The 15049-nt window shown below is 38.2% G+C and overlaps 1 protein-coding gene across 2 annotated transcripts in view; it reads left to right on the top strand.

Moving 5' to 3' along the window:
- The window catches only part of ARFGEF1 (ADP ribosylation factor guanine nucleotide exchange factor 1), a 108533-nt gene extending 93880 nt beyond the window's left edge, over nt 1–14653 (top strand). The window contains exons 31-39 of one of the 2 annotated variants that reach the window (XM_054984602.1): nt 1151–1286; nt 1375–1513; nt 4180–4246; nt 4372–4501; nt 6530–6669; nt 7704–7872; nt 9527–9665; nt 12240–12357; nt 13340–14653. In XM_054984602.1, the coding sequence (XP_054840577.1) occupies nt 1151–1286; nt 1375–1513; nt 4180–4246; nt 4372–4501; nt 6530–6669; nt 7704–7872; nt 9527–9665; nt 12240–12357; nt 13340–13504 (1203 nt within the window). In that variant the 3' untranslated portion in view covers nt 13505–14653. Of the gene's footprint in view, nt 1–1150; nt 1287–1374; nt 1514–4179; nt 4247–4371; nt 4502–6529; nt 6670–7703; nt 7873–9526; nt 9666–12239; nt 12358–13339 lie in introns of those variants that run through there. The other variant, XR_008597401.1, reaches the window with a different exon arrangement.
- The last annotated feature ends 396 nt before the right edge of the window (nt 14654–15049 follow it).

Below are 15049 nucleotides of genomic sequence, written 5' to 3'. Positions count from 1 at the left end.
AGAATGCTTAATGAAAGTTGCCTTATTTTTTAAAACTGTTTTCAACCTGCTGTGCGCTTGGATTTGTTTGTGCCTTTTCTGTGATATACGTTAATCCATTTTCCTGGCCTCAAAAGACCTGGAGTTGCGGTTTGCCCTATTAGAGAGATACAAGCTGCCTCTGTATTCCTAATGGGGCAAATCACAGCCCCAGGGGATTATCTGAACTCAGAAAAATAGCATGGTTAGGAACACGGTTGTTAAGTGGAATGCTCTTAATTCCTGTTTGCTGTTTTTTCCCCCCTAAAACCCAGCTATCCATTCCTATTCCTCTGTATAGGGGTTTCACTCAATTTCGAATCAGTCCCTCTTTCATGAGTAGAAAGATTCGATTCAGATATGTGTGTATTTATTTATTTTTAAATGTGTGTATTTATTTATTTGGAAAGAGTGGAGAGTGCCCTCAAGTCATAGCTGACTAATGGTGACTCCTGGCGGGGTTTTCATGGCAAGAGACTAGCAGATGTGGTTTGCCATTGCCCGCTTCTGCAACTCTGGTCCTCATTGGAGGTCTCCCATCCAATTACTTTACAAGGCAGGCCTTGCTTAGTTTCTAAAATCTGACAAGATCAAGCTCACCTGGGCTACCCAGGTCAGGGCATTTATTTATTTACTATGAGCATAATTGAAAAATTAAGGTGAACCATTAAAGAAGCAATTAAACACGAGCCAGGACTTATCTGAACATATCCTTGCTGCATCAGCCTGCTTTTTTCCACTTGTATTATATTACAGTGGCGCAATAGACAGAAATCGAGAGGTGAGAAAATCCGTACTATCACATGGTTAAAAAAAACTCAAAGATAAATTAATGAGAAATCAAAGAGAATTCCTCTTTTGAAAGAGGAAAAGAGAATATGAGGAACCAATTGCTATATCTAAAAAAGAAAATTTCAGGGGGGGGGAATTCTACCCCTGTAACAACCCTAGTTGGGAAGGGCTACAAAGCTGTAACTTGATTCAGATCAGTATCCTACAGCTGCTGTTTACAAATTTAAAAACATGCATGATATCAGTTCAGCAGCTCATCTAGTTTGGGCCTGATTCTGCATTTTAGCTTCCTTTCAATTAATACCTCACATTTGAGAAATTCCCTCTTCCTTTTTTATAGAAAGCTGAATGGATGACAACAACTTGCAACCACGCACTTTATGCAATATGTGATGTTTTCACACAGTATTTGGAAGTACTTAGTGATGTTCTTTTGGATGATATATTTGCCCAGCTGTACTGGTGTGTTCAGCAAGGTAAAAGAATGTACCAAGCTTTTATAGACAATACTATTGGTTTATTCTGTGTGGTACAAACAGACCAATGCCTTGTTTTGTGTTTCAGACAATGAACAACTAGCACGATCTGGTACAAATTGTTTAGAGAATGTTGTCATTCTAAATGGTGAAAAGTTTACCCTTGAGATCTGGGATAAGACTTGCAACTGTATGCTGGATATCTTCAAAACCACAATCCCCCATGCGTAAGCTATTTTTTTACCTTGTAATTCATGGTGACTGATTATATTATACACACATATATGTGTGTGTGTGTGTGTGTGTGTGTGTCTTGAGGGTATCTTAATGTCTTCTTCATGGTGCTTGTGCAGTTCCATAAATTGGGATCTGTGCAGACCAGATCAATGGAAACCATTGGTACTGGTCACCTCTCCTTCTCAGGAGAGTGAGGTTTCTTAGCTTCCTTCCCATTTTGGAGCCCAAGGGAGCAGTTTCTTCTTTTAAACTACACTTGTTCTATTGTCCTTTGATGTAGGACAGAGCCTTTTCTCTAGCAAAGAACTTCCTACAGTGCAATCTTAAACAGAATTACACCCTTCTAAGCCCACTGATTTCAATGGGTTTAGAAGTCTTTAACTCTGTTTAGGATTATACTGATAGTCTCCTAATTGTGGAACTGCACTGATGCCATAAAAGAGAGAACAGTGTGGCTCCTAACTATATAACTGCTGCTCTTTCAGTTCTGTGCAAGTTTATACAACTTACCCACCCATTTCCCCTGCTGTAGAAGCTGGAAGAATCCCTGAATTCCTCTAAGGCCTTGGAACAGAGCTGGGCAAGAAAGGAACTTACCCTGACTCCTTGACATAAACAAAAATATTAGTAAAAAAAAAATTAGTCAGCTAGGGTTTAGAAAGCCTCAAGTTGCAAGATTCTGTAATTTGGCCTGCACATACATCAAGCCACCTTCGAGACAGGCACTTGAACAGTTAAAGCAGCCCTAGGACATGTAGAAAAATCTGATGTAGTATCAGAAAAAAAGCAGATTGCAGAAAGTATTTTTGCCAATTTGCCCTAAAAACAGATAAATTCAATAAAAGAGAAAAGGTATGCACATGCGGTGTTTTTTGTTTTAACTTCCCTTGTGATTGGTTGAGGCTTCATTGTTTCGAGATACTGCAGTCCTAGTCACTGTTAATATTTTGGAATATTTATAAAAGCAGCTTTATAATGAAAATAATGTTTGCCCCCTAATGTAGGGGCAGAAAAGCAAGTAGATAATGCTATTGAAGTATGAATGAGTTGTTAATATGTTAAGGGACCCACAGTCTATCCCCATTATGCCAGCATAATCAAGTGCTTTTTACACTTTGCTGTGGATAGGGGAGTGCAAGAAAACAAATCAGAACAAATCCATAGCAACCAAAAATAACTGTGGAATATTCTTTTGTAAATAATTGTATGAGGACATTAGACATGGGCACGAACCCCAAAAAACCCGAACCACCTGATTCGTGGTTCATTGCTATTCCACGAACCAGGAACCACAAACTTCGACGAACTTTTACCAGTTCATGAATCGATTAATAGTTCGTGGAATTCAAACACCCTGCGCCGGCTTCTGAAGCCAGTGCGGGGTGTTTGAAACTGACAGCCCTCGGCAGGAGAACAGGGCTATCAGTTTCACACATGATCAGCGGCACCAGGCTGTCTGGCTTTACAAACTGCTGAAGACTCTCACGAACCGGGTCAAAAAAGTCATGGAGTTCGTGGAAAACGCATTCCCACGAACCGTGTTTTCACGAACCACAAATCAGCCTGGTTTGTGCATTTTTTTGCTTCGTATTGTGATTCGTGCCCACCTCTAGAGGACATTGATTCTGGTATTTTGTGACTGACTGAACTACTATATTAATTTTGAATTTATAATACAGCAGAGAGCTATTAAAAATAGTAGTAACTCACTTTGGATATTCATTGGACTGGATTACATGATTCGTTTCTACTAATGGTACTAGCAGAGAGCCCCTTGCATCAGTGGAAGATTCCTGTAACGGATGTAAAATGCATCCACTACATCCAATCCATGGTGCTTAAAAATTCAACATCCATGTTTTTGCTGCTGTTTCTCACTTGTACGTATTAGATGGATAAAATTTATTATAAGTCAGTATTTTTATTGCATCTAAAATGCAAAATAATTTTTCCATGTAGTTATGAGCATTTACTTGGTTTTGTCTTGTTTTTGAACACTGATTTGAAATTTTGGCTATTTTTTGCTTTTGCTGTGCTCTCCATATTTTCCAGGCCACTGTTTCTTTCTATTACACTTGCTTTCCTCAAGGCCATTACAGATATTGGATGAAGTAGGCTTTGACTCAAAAAAAGCTTAAATTCAGGAAAATGTTGTTGGTCTTTAAAGTGTAACTGGACTCAAATTTTGTTCCACCACTACAGACTAACATGGCTTCTCCCCACAAACTATTCTATGAATAACTCAGACTGTTTTGTATATAATATATTATGATGAAGCTATTTTTGTAATTTTCATACTAATAAGAAAGCACATTAAACTTACAAATAAATCCTGTATTCATAAAAATAATTTTGTCTTTCTTAATATTAATACTTTTGTTTTTTAATATCTGTTCTTTCAAAGAAACCAAATAATTGAATTTCTATCTTTAGTTGGAAATCAACAAGACAAAAATAAACTACCATATCAATACATAAATAATATAGTATTTATTTGTATTGATCTTCTTGGAAATTCTTTATTGATCTTTTTATGTATGTTGCATCTTTTGAGTGCTATTTTCTGTTGTTAATGTTACTCAAATTGGGATAGCCGTATCTTCAAATATTTACTTATTACTTCTGTTCTAAGTATATTCCCCTTCCTCTTTTCAAGGCTTTTAACGTGGCGACCAACAGGAGGAGACACAGCTCCTTTGTCTCCAGGCAGAGAGAAACCATTGGTAAGTTTAGAAATTAGTAAGACATATTTACATTTGTTACATTTGTGTACCTTTGAACTGTTATAATTGGCAACCACCACCTTGTTGAGTATTTGCTTAGGTAACATTATTTTTCTGATTTTCAGGATACGGTATCACAGAAATCTGTAGATATCCATGACTCTGTGCAACCAAGATCTTCCGATAGATGCCAGTTTCAGCCCATTGTAGGGTCAACAGCAAGTGAGGAGGTCAGCAAAAACAAACCTACGGCAAGTGAGTGTTTCCTTAAGGAAGAAAAGCTGTTCCTTGGGAGAGATATTGATCATATCAGGACCCACTGAACAGCTACGTGGACTGAGTCTGATTGAGGCATAGAAGTAATTTTTTGTATGCAGCACAACTTCCTTGTTTAATCTTTTCACCTGCTTCATCTTCTAATGTCTTCCACTGTGGATCCCTCTCTTAAAGTTCCCTGAAACTTTGAGGGAGAAGCTTCTTGGACATCCTTCTGGATCGGGACCATGGTTATTTAAGAATACTAATTATGTGAGAATGAGTACGTTTCACTCTCTTGCCCATAAAACAGCTATACCATAAAAAATGCACACCTCATACCTTGTACCTTTTGGACTTCAATAATTAGCTAAAATCTAGCTGTATGCATATAAGATAGCAGCTTGGTTGTGTTTTCTATATGTTGCCTTACTTTAGAATTATGTTGCTGCCATTGTTTTAATGGCAACCTGTGATCATGCTGTTCTGTAGTGTATTGTATCATATTGTTGGGGAACGTTATAGAGCGTGGGATAGGGTTCTTGGATAACATCTGCCTTTGACCCGTTACATTCTGGTGTCAGATCTGAGTTCAGAACCAGGACAGCTTTGTTTACACTGGTAGGCACTCACACTTATAGGTACTGTCAGATCTGTCAGTGGCCTTTGATACAGTTGACCACTCTGTTCTTATTCATCAGTTGGAATATGGAGTTTTTATTAGAGAGTAGTTCTACTGTAGTTTTCATGTCAGATCTAATACAAAGTTTCCATAGGAGGAACAGAATCAATGGGTTGGGTTTCTTTCTTGTGCGTTGCTTCAGGCTTCCATTTTGTCACCCATGCTCTTCAATATTTACATGACACCGCTGAATTACAGTGCTCCAGAAGTTTAGGGTACTCTGTATTCTATTATCTAAGATTCAAGATGCATCTATTTTGGCTCTTAACCAATGATTTGAGGCTAAATCATAAGTAAGGCAGAATACGCTGAAGTTTGGTCTGTTCAGCTAAGACAAAGGTAATGATGGCCAGGAAGGCTCATGCTTTGTAGGGACTGGATCCATTTGTTTTGGATGGCATGGAGTTGGCATTGGCAGAGAAGATTAAGAGCTTTGCAGTGCTCATGGACCCACCATTGTTGCTTGAAAAGTTGGTTGGTATGGTGGCCAGGAGTACCTCTTCTATCATCTGCATTTGGTTTGCCAACTCCCTGCTTTTTTAAGCCAACCTGGCCCCAGTAATCCATGCTTTGTAACCCAGTGGCTGGACTATTGTAACATATTTTGTGTGGGACTGCCTTTGAAGGCAACCCAGAAACTAGATGAAGTTTACAATTTGGCAGCCCAGTTATTGTGTGGTGCTAGTTAACAGGAACACATCCTTGCTAGTTTTAAAACAGCTACATTGGCTGCCATTTTGTTTCTAAGTTCAATTCAAGAGTCTCATCACAGTCTAAACCCCCACATATCTTTTCCCATGTCTTCCTACTCCTCTAGTTGCCACCTTTTGTTGGTTCCTCCTGATTAAGATTTCCTGCTTGACATCTAGAGTCTGGTCCTTTTTAAAATAAAGGCTTTCACCTTTTAGATTGGGCTCCGAGAAAGTAAGGGGGCACCATCCTTAGAAATTTTCAGGAAGTGCTCAAAGTCTGTTTTATTTGATAGGACTTTTAAAGCAGTCATAGCTGTAGGCATTTTCTTGCAGAAATGGGTTAATGAAGCTTTCTTATGTTTTGTATGGTTTTAATTTGGAATTGTAAGCCACTTAGAAGTGCAAATGACTTTGCTGCAGTTTCCATTCCACAGCTTCACCCAGATTCCACAGCTCACATCATAAATTTTTCAGTAGTCAAAAGGGACTACTTTTTCCTCTTTCACTAGCAGAAAAGATTACAGGATCCATTCCATAGTAATGTGTTTTACCAGTGGTCTTGCTCTTGTATGTAAGTAATCTGATCTTTATAAACTATTACAGCAGCTCCTAACTGTAAATCTTTTCTCTACTGTACATTTAAAAAAAAAAAAGAATTTCCAGACCAGAAACTGTTTGGTGCTCTGTTGATCAAATGTGTTGTGCAACTGGAACTCATTCAAACCATCGACAACATTGTGTTCTTCCCAGCAACCAGTAAGAAGGAAGATGCAGAGAATCTAGCTGCAGCACAGGTTAGTACAGTTGTATGGTACTAGTTCATGGATAAATAATTTCATTTACAGGTCTTGAATTCCATTCTCTGTCTGAAGAAATTTGTAATTTCTGACAAAAACCCAAAACTTCTCTTACATTGTAAGAGTTGGTTTAAGTTTGATACTGAAGCAGAAATAGCAAAACTATATCATGCTTTGCTTTTTCTGCTGCAACATTAGAATTGTCTTTAGTTCATCCTCAAGAGCACACAAGGAGAACACTTTGTGAATATGCAGTGCTAAACCCTGCGTCATGAGGGAATTGCTTCATCTGCTATGTGGAAATTCTTAATGGTGTCCTCCCCATAGAACTGTATGGAAGCCGTATGGAACCAAGTATGTGTGAGCAGACATTAAGTAAAAACATAGTTCTGCCAAAGAACTTGGGAGGAAGGAAGGGGCTATACAGATAGTTGGCAGTGAGGAATATTCTTCTGACATGCAATTCTTCAGTTTCCTTCAAGGAACAGTTGCGTCCCTTTTTCAGCTGCCTATTGGGTTGGCTAGCTGAGTGTTATGTTTTCTCTCAGGCAACCCAGCTGTGAATGGATGCTGGATATTTATAAATTGATCTTGTGTTATATTTTGCTGTTGCAATGTTGTTCCATTTTATAAACTGCTTTGTCCGTCCTTTTTAGCATCCAGCGCTGCATAATACCTCTTCTGCTCAGTCATAAGGCTGTTGCTGCAGATCTGAGCTGCAGATCATGCCCATCAGGATTTTTTAATCCTCCTTCACCCTCCTGCCCTTGTCATAGTTTATTTGTTCAGCTTAATATCCAACGTGAAATAGAATTCTGAGAGGCTTGAACACTTGTCACCACTTTGCGATGATCTTGTTATTTTGGATGTCTTTCTGTGGGTCAACTTGGCTGCAATTACTGTTCTAAATGGAGTTTTAAGTTTTTACTGTAGCAATTTACATTTTGACAGATATTATAATGTTTAAATGATAGTGAAAACTAGGTCCTTATAGTGAATGTGAACGTGAACCTCTTCTTCTTTCTTTAAAGAGGGATGCAGTAGACTTTAATGTTCATGTGGATACACAAGATCAAGGAATGTATTGCTTTTTAACATCACAGCAGTTGTTCAAGCTGCTGGACTGCTTGCTGGAATCTCACAAATTTGCTAAAGCTTTCAATTCAAACAATGAGCAAAGAACTGCTCTGTGGAAAGCAGGTAAGTCTTATGAATACTAGACTTTGAAAAGGTATTACACTACTTTATTTCATTTGGGTTGCAGTTGAATTACATGCCTGTACAAACAAAAAGCAAAAAAAACAGTAGAGAGAAGATGAGAGAGAAAGAAAATATATGAGAAAATTTCATATTCATATGCAGCAGCAGACAAAAGAGAATTGAACAGGAAGGTATAGGTAACAGTGCCCTTGGTTTGGAGTGATATGCGCTAGCACCTAAAATCTTAACTCTAGAAGATTCCAAATTGAACTCAGCACAGAGCCCACAGTGTCAGTGCACAGAAACCATGAGAAGAATATCACATTATATTGCAATATGGTTGCAGTAAAAATTAGACTCATAAAGTTAGAAGGGGCCTTATAGACCATCTAGTTTAACCCTCTGCCCCATGCAGGAACACCCTAAAGCATCCCCAACAAGTATTCATCCAGCTGCTCTTTGAAGACTGCTAATGAGGGGCAACCTACCATATCCCTAGGCAGCTGATTCCGCTGCTGAATTACTCTTAACATGAAGAAGTTTTTCCTAATGCCCAGCTGGTACCTTTGTGTAGTTTAAACCAATTGTTTCAAGTCCTATCCTCTGATGCCAACAGGAACAGCATCTTTCCTACCCCTAAGTGACAGCTTTTTAAATACTTAAAAGAGAGCAATCATGTCTCCCCTCAGTCTCCTCTTCTCCACATTGAACATTCCCAAGCCCCTCAGTCTTTCCTCATAGGGCTTGGTTTCCAAGCCCCTGATTATCATGGTTGCTCTCCTCTGCATCCATTCCAGTTTGTTTGCATCCTTTTTGAAATGATGCCTGCAAAACTGCACACAGTAGTCGAGGTGGGGTCTGACCAGTGTAGTATATAACAGGACAAAGGATAGTATGCCTTTGTTGATACACCCCAAGATTGCATTCGCCATTTTGCTGCAGCATCGCACAGACTGTTCATATTTAGCTTCCATCTATCCATAACTGAAGATCTTTTCCACACACATTGCTGCCCAGAAGTGTATCTCTCACCCAGTATGCAAATGCTTTGCATTTTTGTTACCCAGGTGGAGAAATGTGTGTTAAATCACATCTTATTCAAATCTGCCCACTTTCCCAGTGTGTTCACATCTCAGTGTGTCTTCAAGGGTGTTTGCTACTCCTCCCACTTTGGTATCATCTGCAGATTTAATGAGAAAACCTTTTACACCCTCATCCAGATCATTTATAAAAAATATTAAAAAGCACTGGGCTTCTCCTCCCGCATCATGGTCCCAATCTGAATCAGAGCCACGGATCCTTGAAAAACAAGTCCCCCTGTTCTTAACTTCTGACTGTCAGCATCAAAGTTGGTCAGGAAACCTCAACCCTGTGTTAAATTATAACATGTAGTTGGTGCCTTAAACCCCTTAACACAAACAGACCAGTGACGTCCTGCGCACAGATTTTACAGAGTCCTTTCTCAGCATCCTGTCACTGACTGTCACGAAAAGGATTTTTAAAACACGGTATTAATAGAACCCTATTCATCTCCAGAGCAAAGAGTACCCTAATTAAAGCCTAATAGTTTAATCCCCCTCCCCCGCAAGATGTATTATTCTAAAGCAGGTTTTTAGATGTATCCAGTAAAATCTATGTGGTGGTATTTTGGCAGGTTTTAAAGGAAAATCTAAGCCCAATCTACTGAAACAGGAGACCAGTAGCCTTGCCTGCGGGTTGCGCATTCTTTTCCGTATGTACATGGATGAAAGCCGCAGCGATGCATGGGAGGAAGTGCAGCAGCGGCTGTTAAAGTAAGGATCCTTTCATTTGGCTATGCCAGTCTGTGTTGAGAGTGCCTAGATTTTAATGTATTTTATTTTTCTTAAGATCTGCATTTAAGTTATGCTGTATACATTCTAGATTAACTTGTATTCATTTAGTAAGAAATGGTCTTCTGTTCCTTTCTGCTCTTTTCCATAAAAAGGGTCAGCACGCAGCAGTGGTCTAAAACATGAGTTGCCCGACATAATTTGCCTAATCACATTTTCATTCTATTAGGTGTATGCTTATAGAATGTGAAGTTATTATTAACTATAATAAAAGTCAATTCCATACTATTACTGAGGGTCCTTCGTAATATTTTTCCTATAGATGGGGGGGGGGGGGGAATACTTACTTAAAGATCTTTTAACAGCAGCAGGATAACTAAGAGTACACACTTGGAAACAGAAAAGGTTGCCAGAGACAGATACAAGGGTTCACAAAATTTGGTACATTGTCTTAATGGAAAGTCTTTTTATATAAGAAAATGCAGGAAGGGAACAGGGGTGTACAGGAAAGATTAATCAAAAACTGGTATCCCTTCATAGTATACTGGAATACAAATAAACCAAATGAGCAGACATAGCAGGCCATTTTAAAATGCATTTGAATTCCTTCTCCTTGGCAGAGCCTATATAAATAAGGAATATTCAGTTACAGTGGTATGATAGCTGTGGTGGTATGGTGGTTATAGTAGTATAGCATAGTATAGCATGAATATGAGTATTGCTTATGGTTAATAGTTTTAATATTAATTTGTATAGGGCGCTATAGGTATGGTGGTAATTTATAACTGAACATCTCTTGTACCATTTGCAATGACTATAATCAATTGTAATACTTAGTCCCTTTTTTAGTAATAAAAAAGTTAAGACATGAGGCATTAATAATGATACCAAGTAGAGGGACATAAAGATGGGGTGGGGTGAAGGGAGATGTAATTAAAATGGACTGTAGAAAAAATGGCCCTTATGTGTCAAAGCTAGACAGTAAAGACACAAGTCTAACAAATAAAGTGCCTATATGGTTGAGTGTTTTTTAAGTCAATTCCTACTATCCCAAGAGTCAAATCAGTCAGTAGCAATATCTATATCTCCATCCCTCCATATAATTAAAGTGCTAAAGTGCTCAAAATGAACAATGATGGGAACTGCCCAAATATCATACAGTCAGTCTATAAATTCCATAAATATGTCAATAAATAATGCAACAATATAAATACATGCAAAAAGCAGTAATAGAGTATTTCTCCATCAAGATACAATACAGAAGTCTTCCAGACCATCTAAGTATAAAACAATATGATAATTAAACCACCTCTTGGAACCTCAATAAATATAAAGTTCAGAGACTGTAGGTAAGTAAGCATTCATTATGCTTTTAGTGTAAACCGTTGTCGCCTTGATGTTATTGCAGGAGAAGCCTTGAAAAGAAATTTTCAAAAGGAAATGCCTTTCATTCAGAGTTCTATGCCTATAGAAGGCTTCAGTGGGTTCTGCCAGCATGTCATTGCCCTGTTTTACTGAACATTTCTTCAAGGACACAAATTAATATTCTCACCACTGCAATAAAACATATATCTAACCATAACAGTCCTGTCATTTATAAACACAACAATAAAGCTGTTAAATAAATTGCTCTGTGATTTACTGCTCTGTAAATAACTCGCTGTGGTACCAGTGTCCCAGTCTTCTCAAACACTTAGTTGGTCAGGCAGTGACAGTCTGTTGCCTATGTAATCTGTAACACACATTTTAAAGGCAGCCATGCACTTGAAACCCATGTTACACCAAAATGTTACACAAAAATAAAGTATGTCACACAAAATATTAAAATATTAAAAAGAATAATCTATTTCATTATTAAGTCCTTGTGGGGATAGGCTGTTTAATCTAAAAATCCATCAAGCCTCCAGCTGCAGTAGATGTCTATCTGTGTTTTCTTTTAATCTGGGGTTCGCTACATGCAGGACTGAGAACTGGAAGTCTCTCTCGCTCTCGTGGTGCTGTGTGAAATGTTGCACCAAAGGAGCCTCAAAATCCCTACTTCTAATACATGAAATATGTTCCTGTATTCTTACTTTCAGAGGACGGGTAGTGCTGCCCATATATTTAAGTGAGCTGAACTTGGATTTAACAGCAGAGTTGGAAGAGGTGCTTGCCTGCCTTTAAAATATGCATCACAGATTACGTAGGCACGGTGACAGACTGTCATTGCCTGACCAGCTAGGTTTTTGAGACTGTGTGAGTTATTTACAGAGCAGTAAATGACAGTATCTTGATGGAGAAGTACTCTGTTGCTGCTTTTTGCATGTATTGCATTATTTATTGACGTATTTATGGTATTTATAGAGAGACTATGATATTTGGGCAGTTCCCACCATTGTTCACTTTGAGCACTTTAGCACTTTAATTATATGGATGGATTGAGATATATGTATTGCTGGTGATTGGTTTGGCTCCTGGGAGGCTTTCTTGTTTCTGTGCCCCTCCTTTGTATGCAATCCCCTGCTATAGCAAGTTTGTGCGCTTGAATTTTTTCTTCTACTGGTATGTTGTTTACAGTGTTTGCAGTGAAGCTCTCAGTTACTTCCTCACCTTAACATCAGAAAGCCACCGGGAAGCTTGGACTAGTCTGTTACTTTTATTCTTGACCAAGGTCCTAAAGATAAGTGATGATCGGGTGAGTAATAATCCCAAATGGGTCAGGAATGTGAAAACTTTTCCAGTCTCATAGTAGAATACTATTTTGGAAAACTGCCAAATGAAAAAATAACTATCTGATCCAGTTGTGCAATTTTCCTTACATCACCCCATGCAGCCTCCATTTCTCCCACCACTACTAATGATCTTGGGGAGCTTTTTAAACATCAGTAATAGCTATAATGTTGTAATGCTGTAACATTATAATGATATATTGCTAACAATGTACTTGTCCCCTGCTTTTATTTTTTCAAAAGTAACTCCTGCTCTTTTAGTTGCAGAGATATAAGAAATGTTATTGCTTGACAACTAAAAGGGCTAGAAATTTACTTTTTTTCAAATCAGAGCTGGGAACTAATGCATTATTCCAGTAGAGTGTTATAAAGTTATAGCGAGGTAGCTAAAACTGATTTTTTTTAAAAGCCTGGGAAAATAGAGGGTTGGAACAAGGGAAGTGCAGACAACATTTCTGTGTAGCTGCTTTATTGCCGTTGTGAATTCCTCTGTATGAGAGCTATACAGAGAATCATCTCCATGGTACTTGGTTCTTAGGCATTCTGGAGAATGTAGTTCATGTTACACCCCCGCATACCTGATGGAAGGCCCTCTGAAGTCTCTATGGGATATGAAGCTTCCTTTTGTCACAAATGGACATAGTGTGCAGACTCTCTGAGCATCTTCAGGCTTCACATGTGTAGCATAATAGCTAAAAGCTATGAAGTAGGGGCTATCTGGTTTGATCTGTGCCATGCAGCAAAGTACTAAGTGGCCTTCAGCAAACCACTCTTAATCCCCCAGTTGCAATATGGAGATGATACTCATCTAATTTACTAAGTTGTTGTATACAGACTGCAAATGAATCATGTATGGAAAGAGCTTAGTAAATGTTAAGTATTAAATATTATTCTCTACCCTCTCTACTTGAATCAGTGGGAAATAATTCCTCTGTTTTTTCTCAACAGTTCAAAGCTCATGCATCATTCTACTATCCTCTGTTATGTGAAATAATGCAGTTTGATCTGATTCCTGAACTTCGAGCTATCTTGCGGAGGTTCTTCCTGCGAATTGGGATCGTTTTTCAAATATCCCAGCCATCTGATCAAGACATGGGAACAGCTAAGCAGTAGAAGTGTGGATAACAAAACAAAAGACCAAGTAAACTTGCACTGGATGTCCATAAAGAGTTTCTTTGTATGGCAGCGTGCATCTACGGGTTCACAGTACTGAACAGAACTGTAATTTAGGCTTGCAACACTCTAGTTCTCCAGTGGATTCCGCCCCCCCCAAGCCAAATTTCTCTAATCTGGCTTGTGTTGAGCATAGAGCCAGTTTTAACAGAGTCTTATTGCCAGCCTGGCCTGTAATACCCCTTTTACTTTCCTAGGCAGTGATATATATCAAAAGATGTTTATGATGGGTTTGCCCAAAGAACTAACTCATTAAAAAGTTTGAACTTCTATAGAAGTACAACTCAGGAGAGCTGTATTTTGAAAGTTAGATAAAATATTGCTCATGGTAAGAGATCTAGGAACTATGTGGAATTCTTAATCTGGAGATTCTTTTTTCATTTGCACACTCAGGCTGCCTGAGATGTAGGTAATCATCTTTCTGTGAAAAAATGTACAGAGATGCAGGTCTGTAATATAAAGTTCTAAACACTATACAGTTCTTCCTGCATTCTTTTATTTCTGTTTTATTTCCCATAGGCCCTTAAGTTTGTTTACGAAATGCACTAGTTTGGGTTTGAGTTGTGAAGGGTTTTTTTTTTCTGTATCCCAAAAGTTAGTTTTGCTGACTTTTGTCAAGAGGAGAGATTGAAAAAATATCACAACTGACTTAACTGTTTGTAATATACTTGTGATAGGGCTTTTAAATATAATAAGCCATTGCAATGATCCTTCAGGACAGGAACTTGAATCACTGCAAACCAGTCTAGGTTTTGTCTGCTATCACTTTTTTGTTGTTTGATGTAGATTTCACTCTGTGTACAGAATTTAATGTTGAATATATTCAAGTAACAAATCTGGCATGGTTTGGGGATGGTTTTAAATTTATTGGAAATGTATTCATACTGTGAATTGTGCTCTGATGGTTAAAGAAAAGATTGTCAAGCATTCTGTCTTACAGTGGATGTAGAAAAATTTTTCAGATGGAAAATGTATATGGTACAGCTATGTAAAGTTTTCTATGTAAATTCTGTACAACTTTCTGTACAATATTGGTTCTCATCTGGCATCCTAATCAGGTTATAGGTCAATAAAGTTTTTGAATTCTTTCATCGGTGCAATCAAAACCAATGTAATGTAAAACTACTTGTTTAATGTTTTAGCTTAAAGACACCGTAGACTAGGGTAAGGAAATGGCCATCACTACTCATTTGAAATCTTTATAAACTTTTAATAATTGGGATATTTGCTGGCAGGTGTAAGAGAATATTGCTGAAGCCAAAGTAGATAGTGGTAATCTTCCATATTTTAATTGCAGCCACACAGAGCTCCTATTCAGCTTAGGGCTTCTGTGTGTGTGTGTGCAAATGGGCGGGGGGTGGGGGTTGAGATCTCTGTAACCCATTCCTCCCGTGCTGTTTCTATGATCCCAGCCAAACTTGGGTGGAAGGGGTACTTTTCCAGTGTCTATATTACTTATTAATATCTATATTTCCCCAAAGCAAG

The sequence above is a fragment of the Eublepharis macularius genome, chromosome 7 (genome assembly GCF_028583425.1).
Source record: "Eublepharis macularius isolate TG4126 chromosome 7, MPM_Emac_v1.0, whole genome shotgun sequence".
NCBI classification, from domain to species: domain Eukaryota; kingdom Metazoa; phylum Chordata; class Lepidosauria; order Squamata; family Eublepharidae; genus Eublepharis; species Eublepharis macularius.
This window is presented reverse-complemented; position numbering and strand designations above follow the sequence as displayed.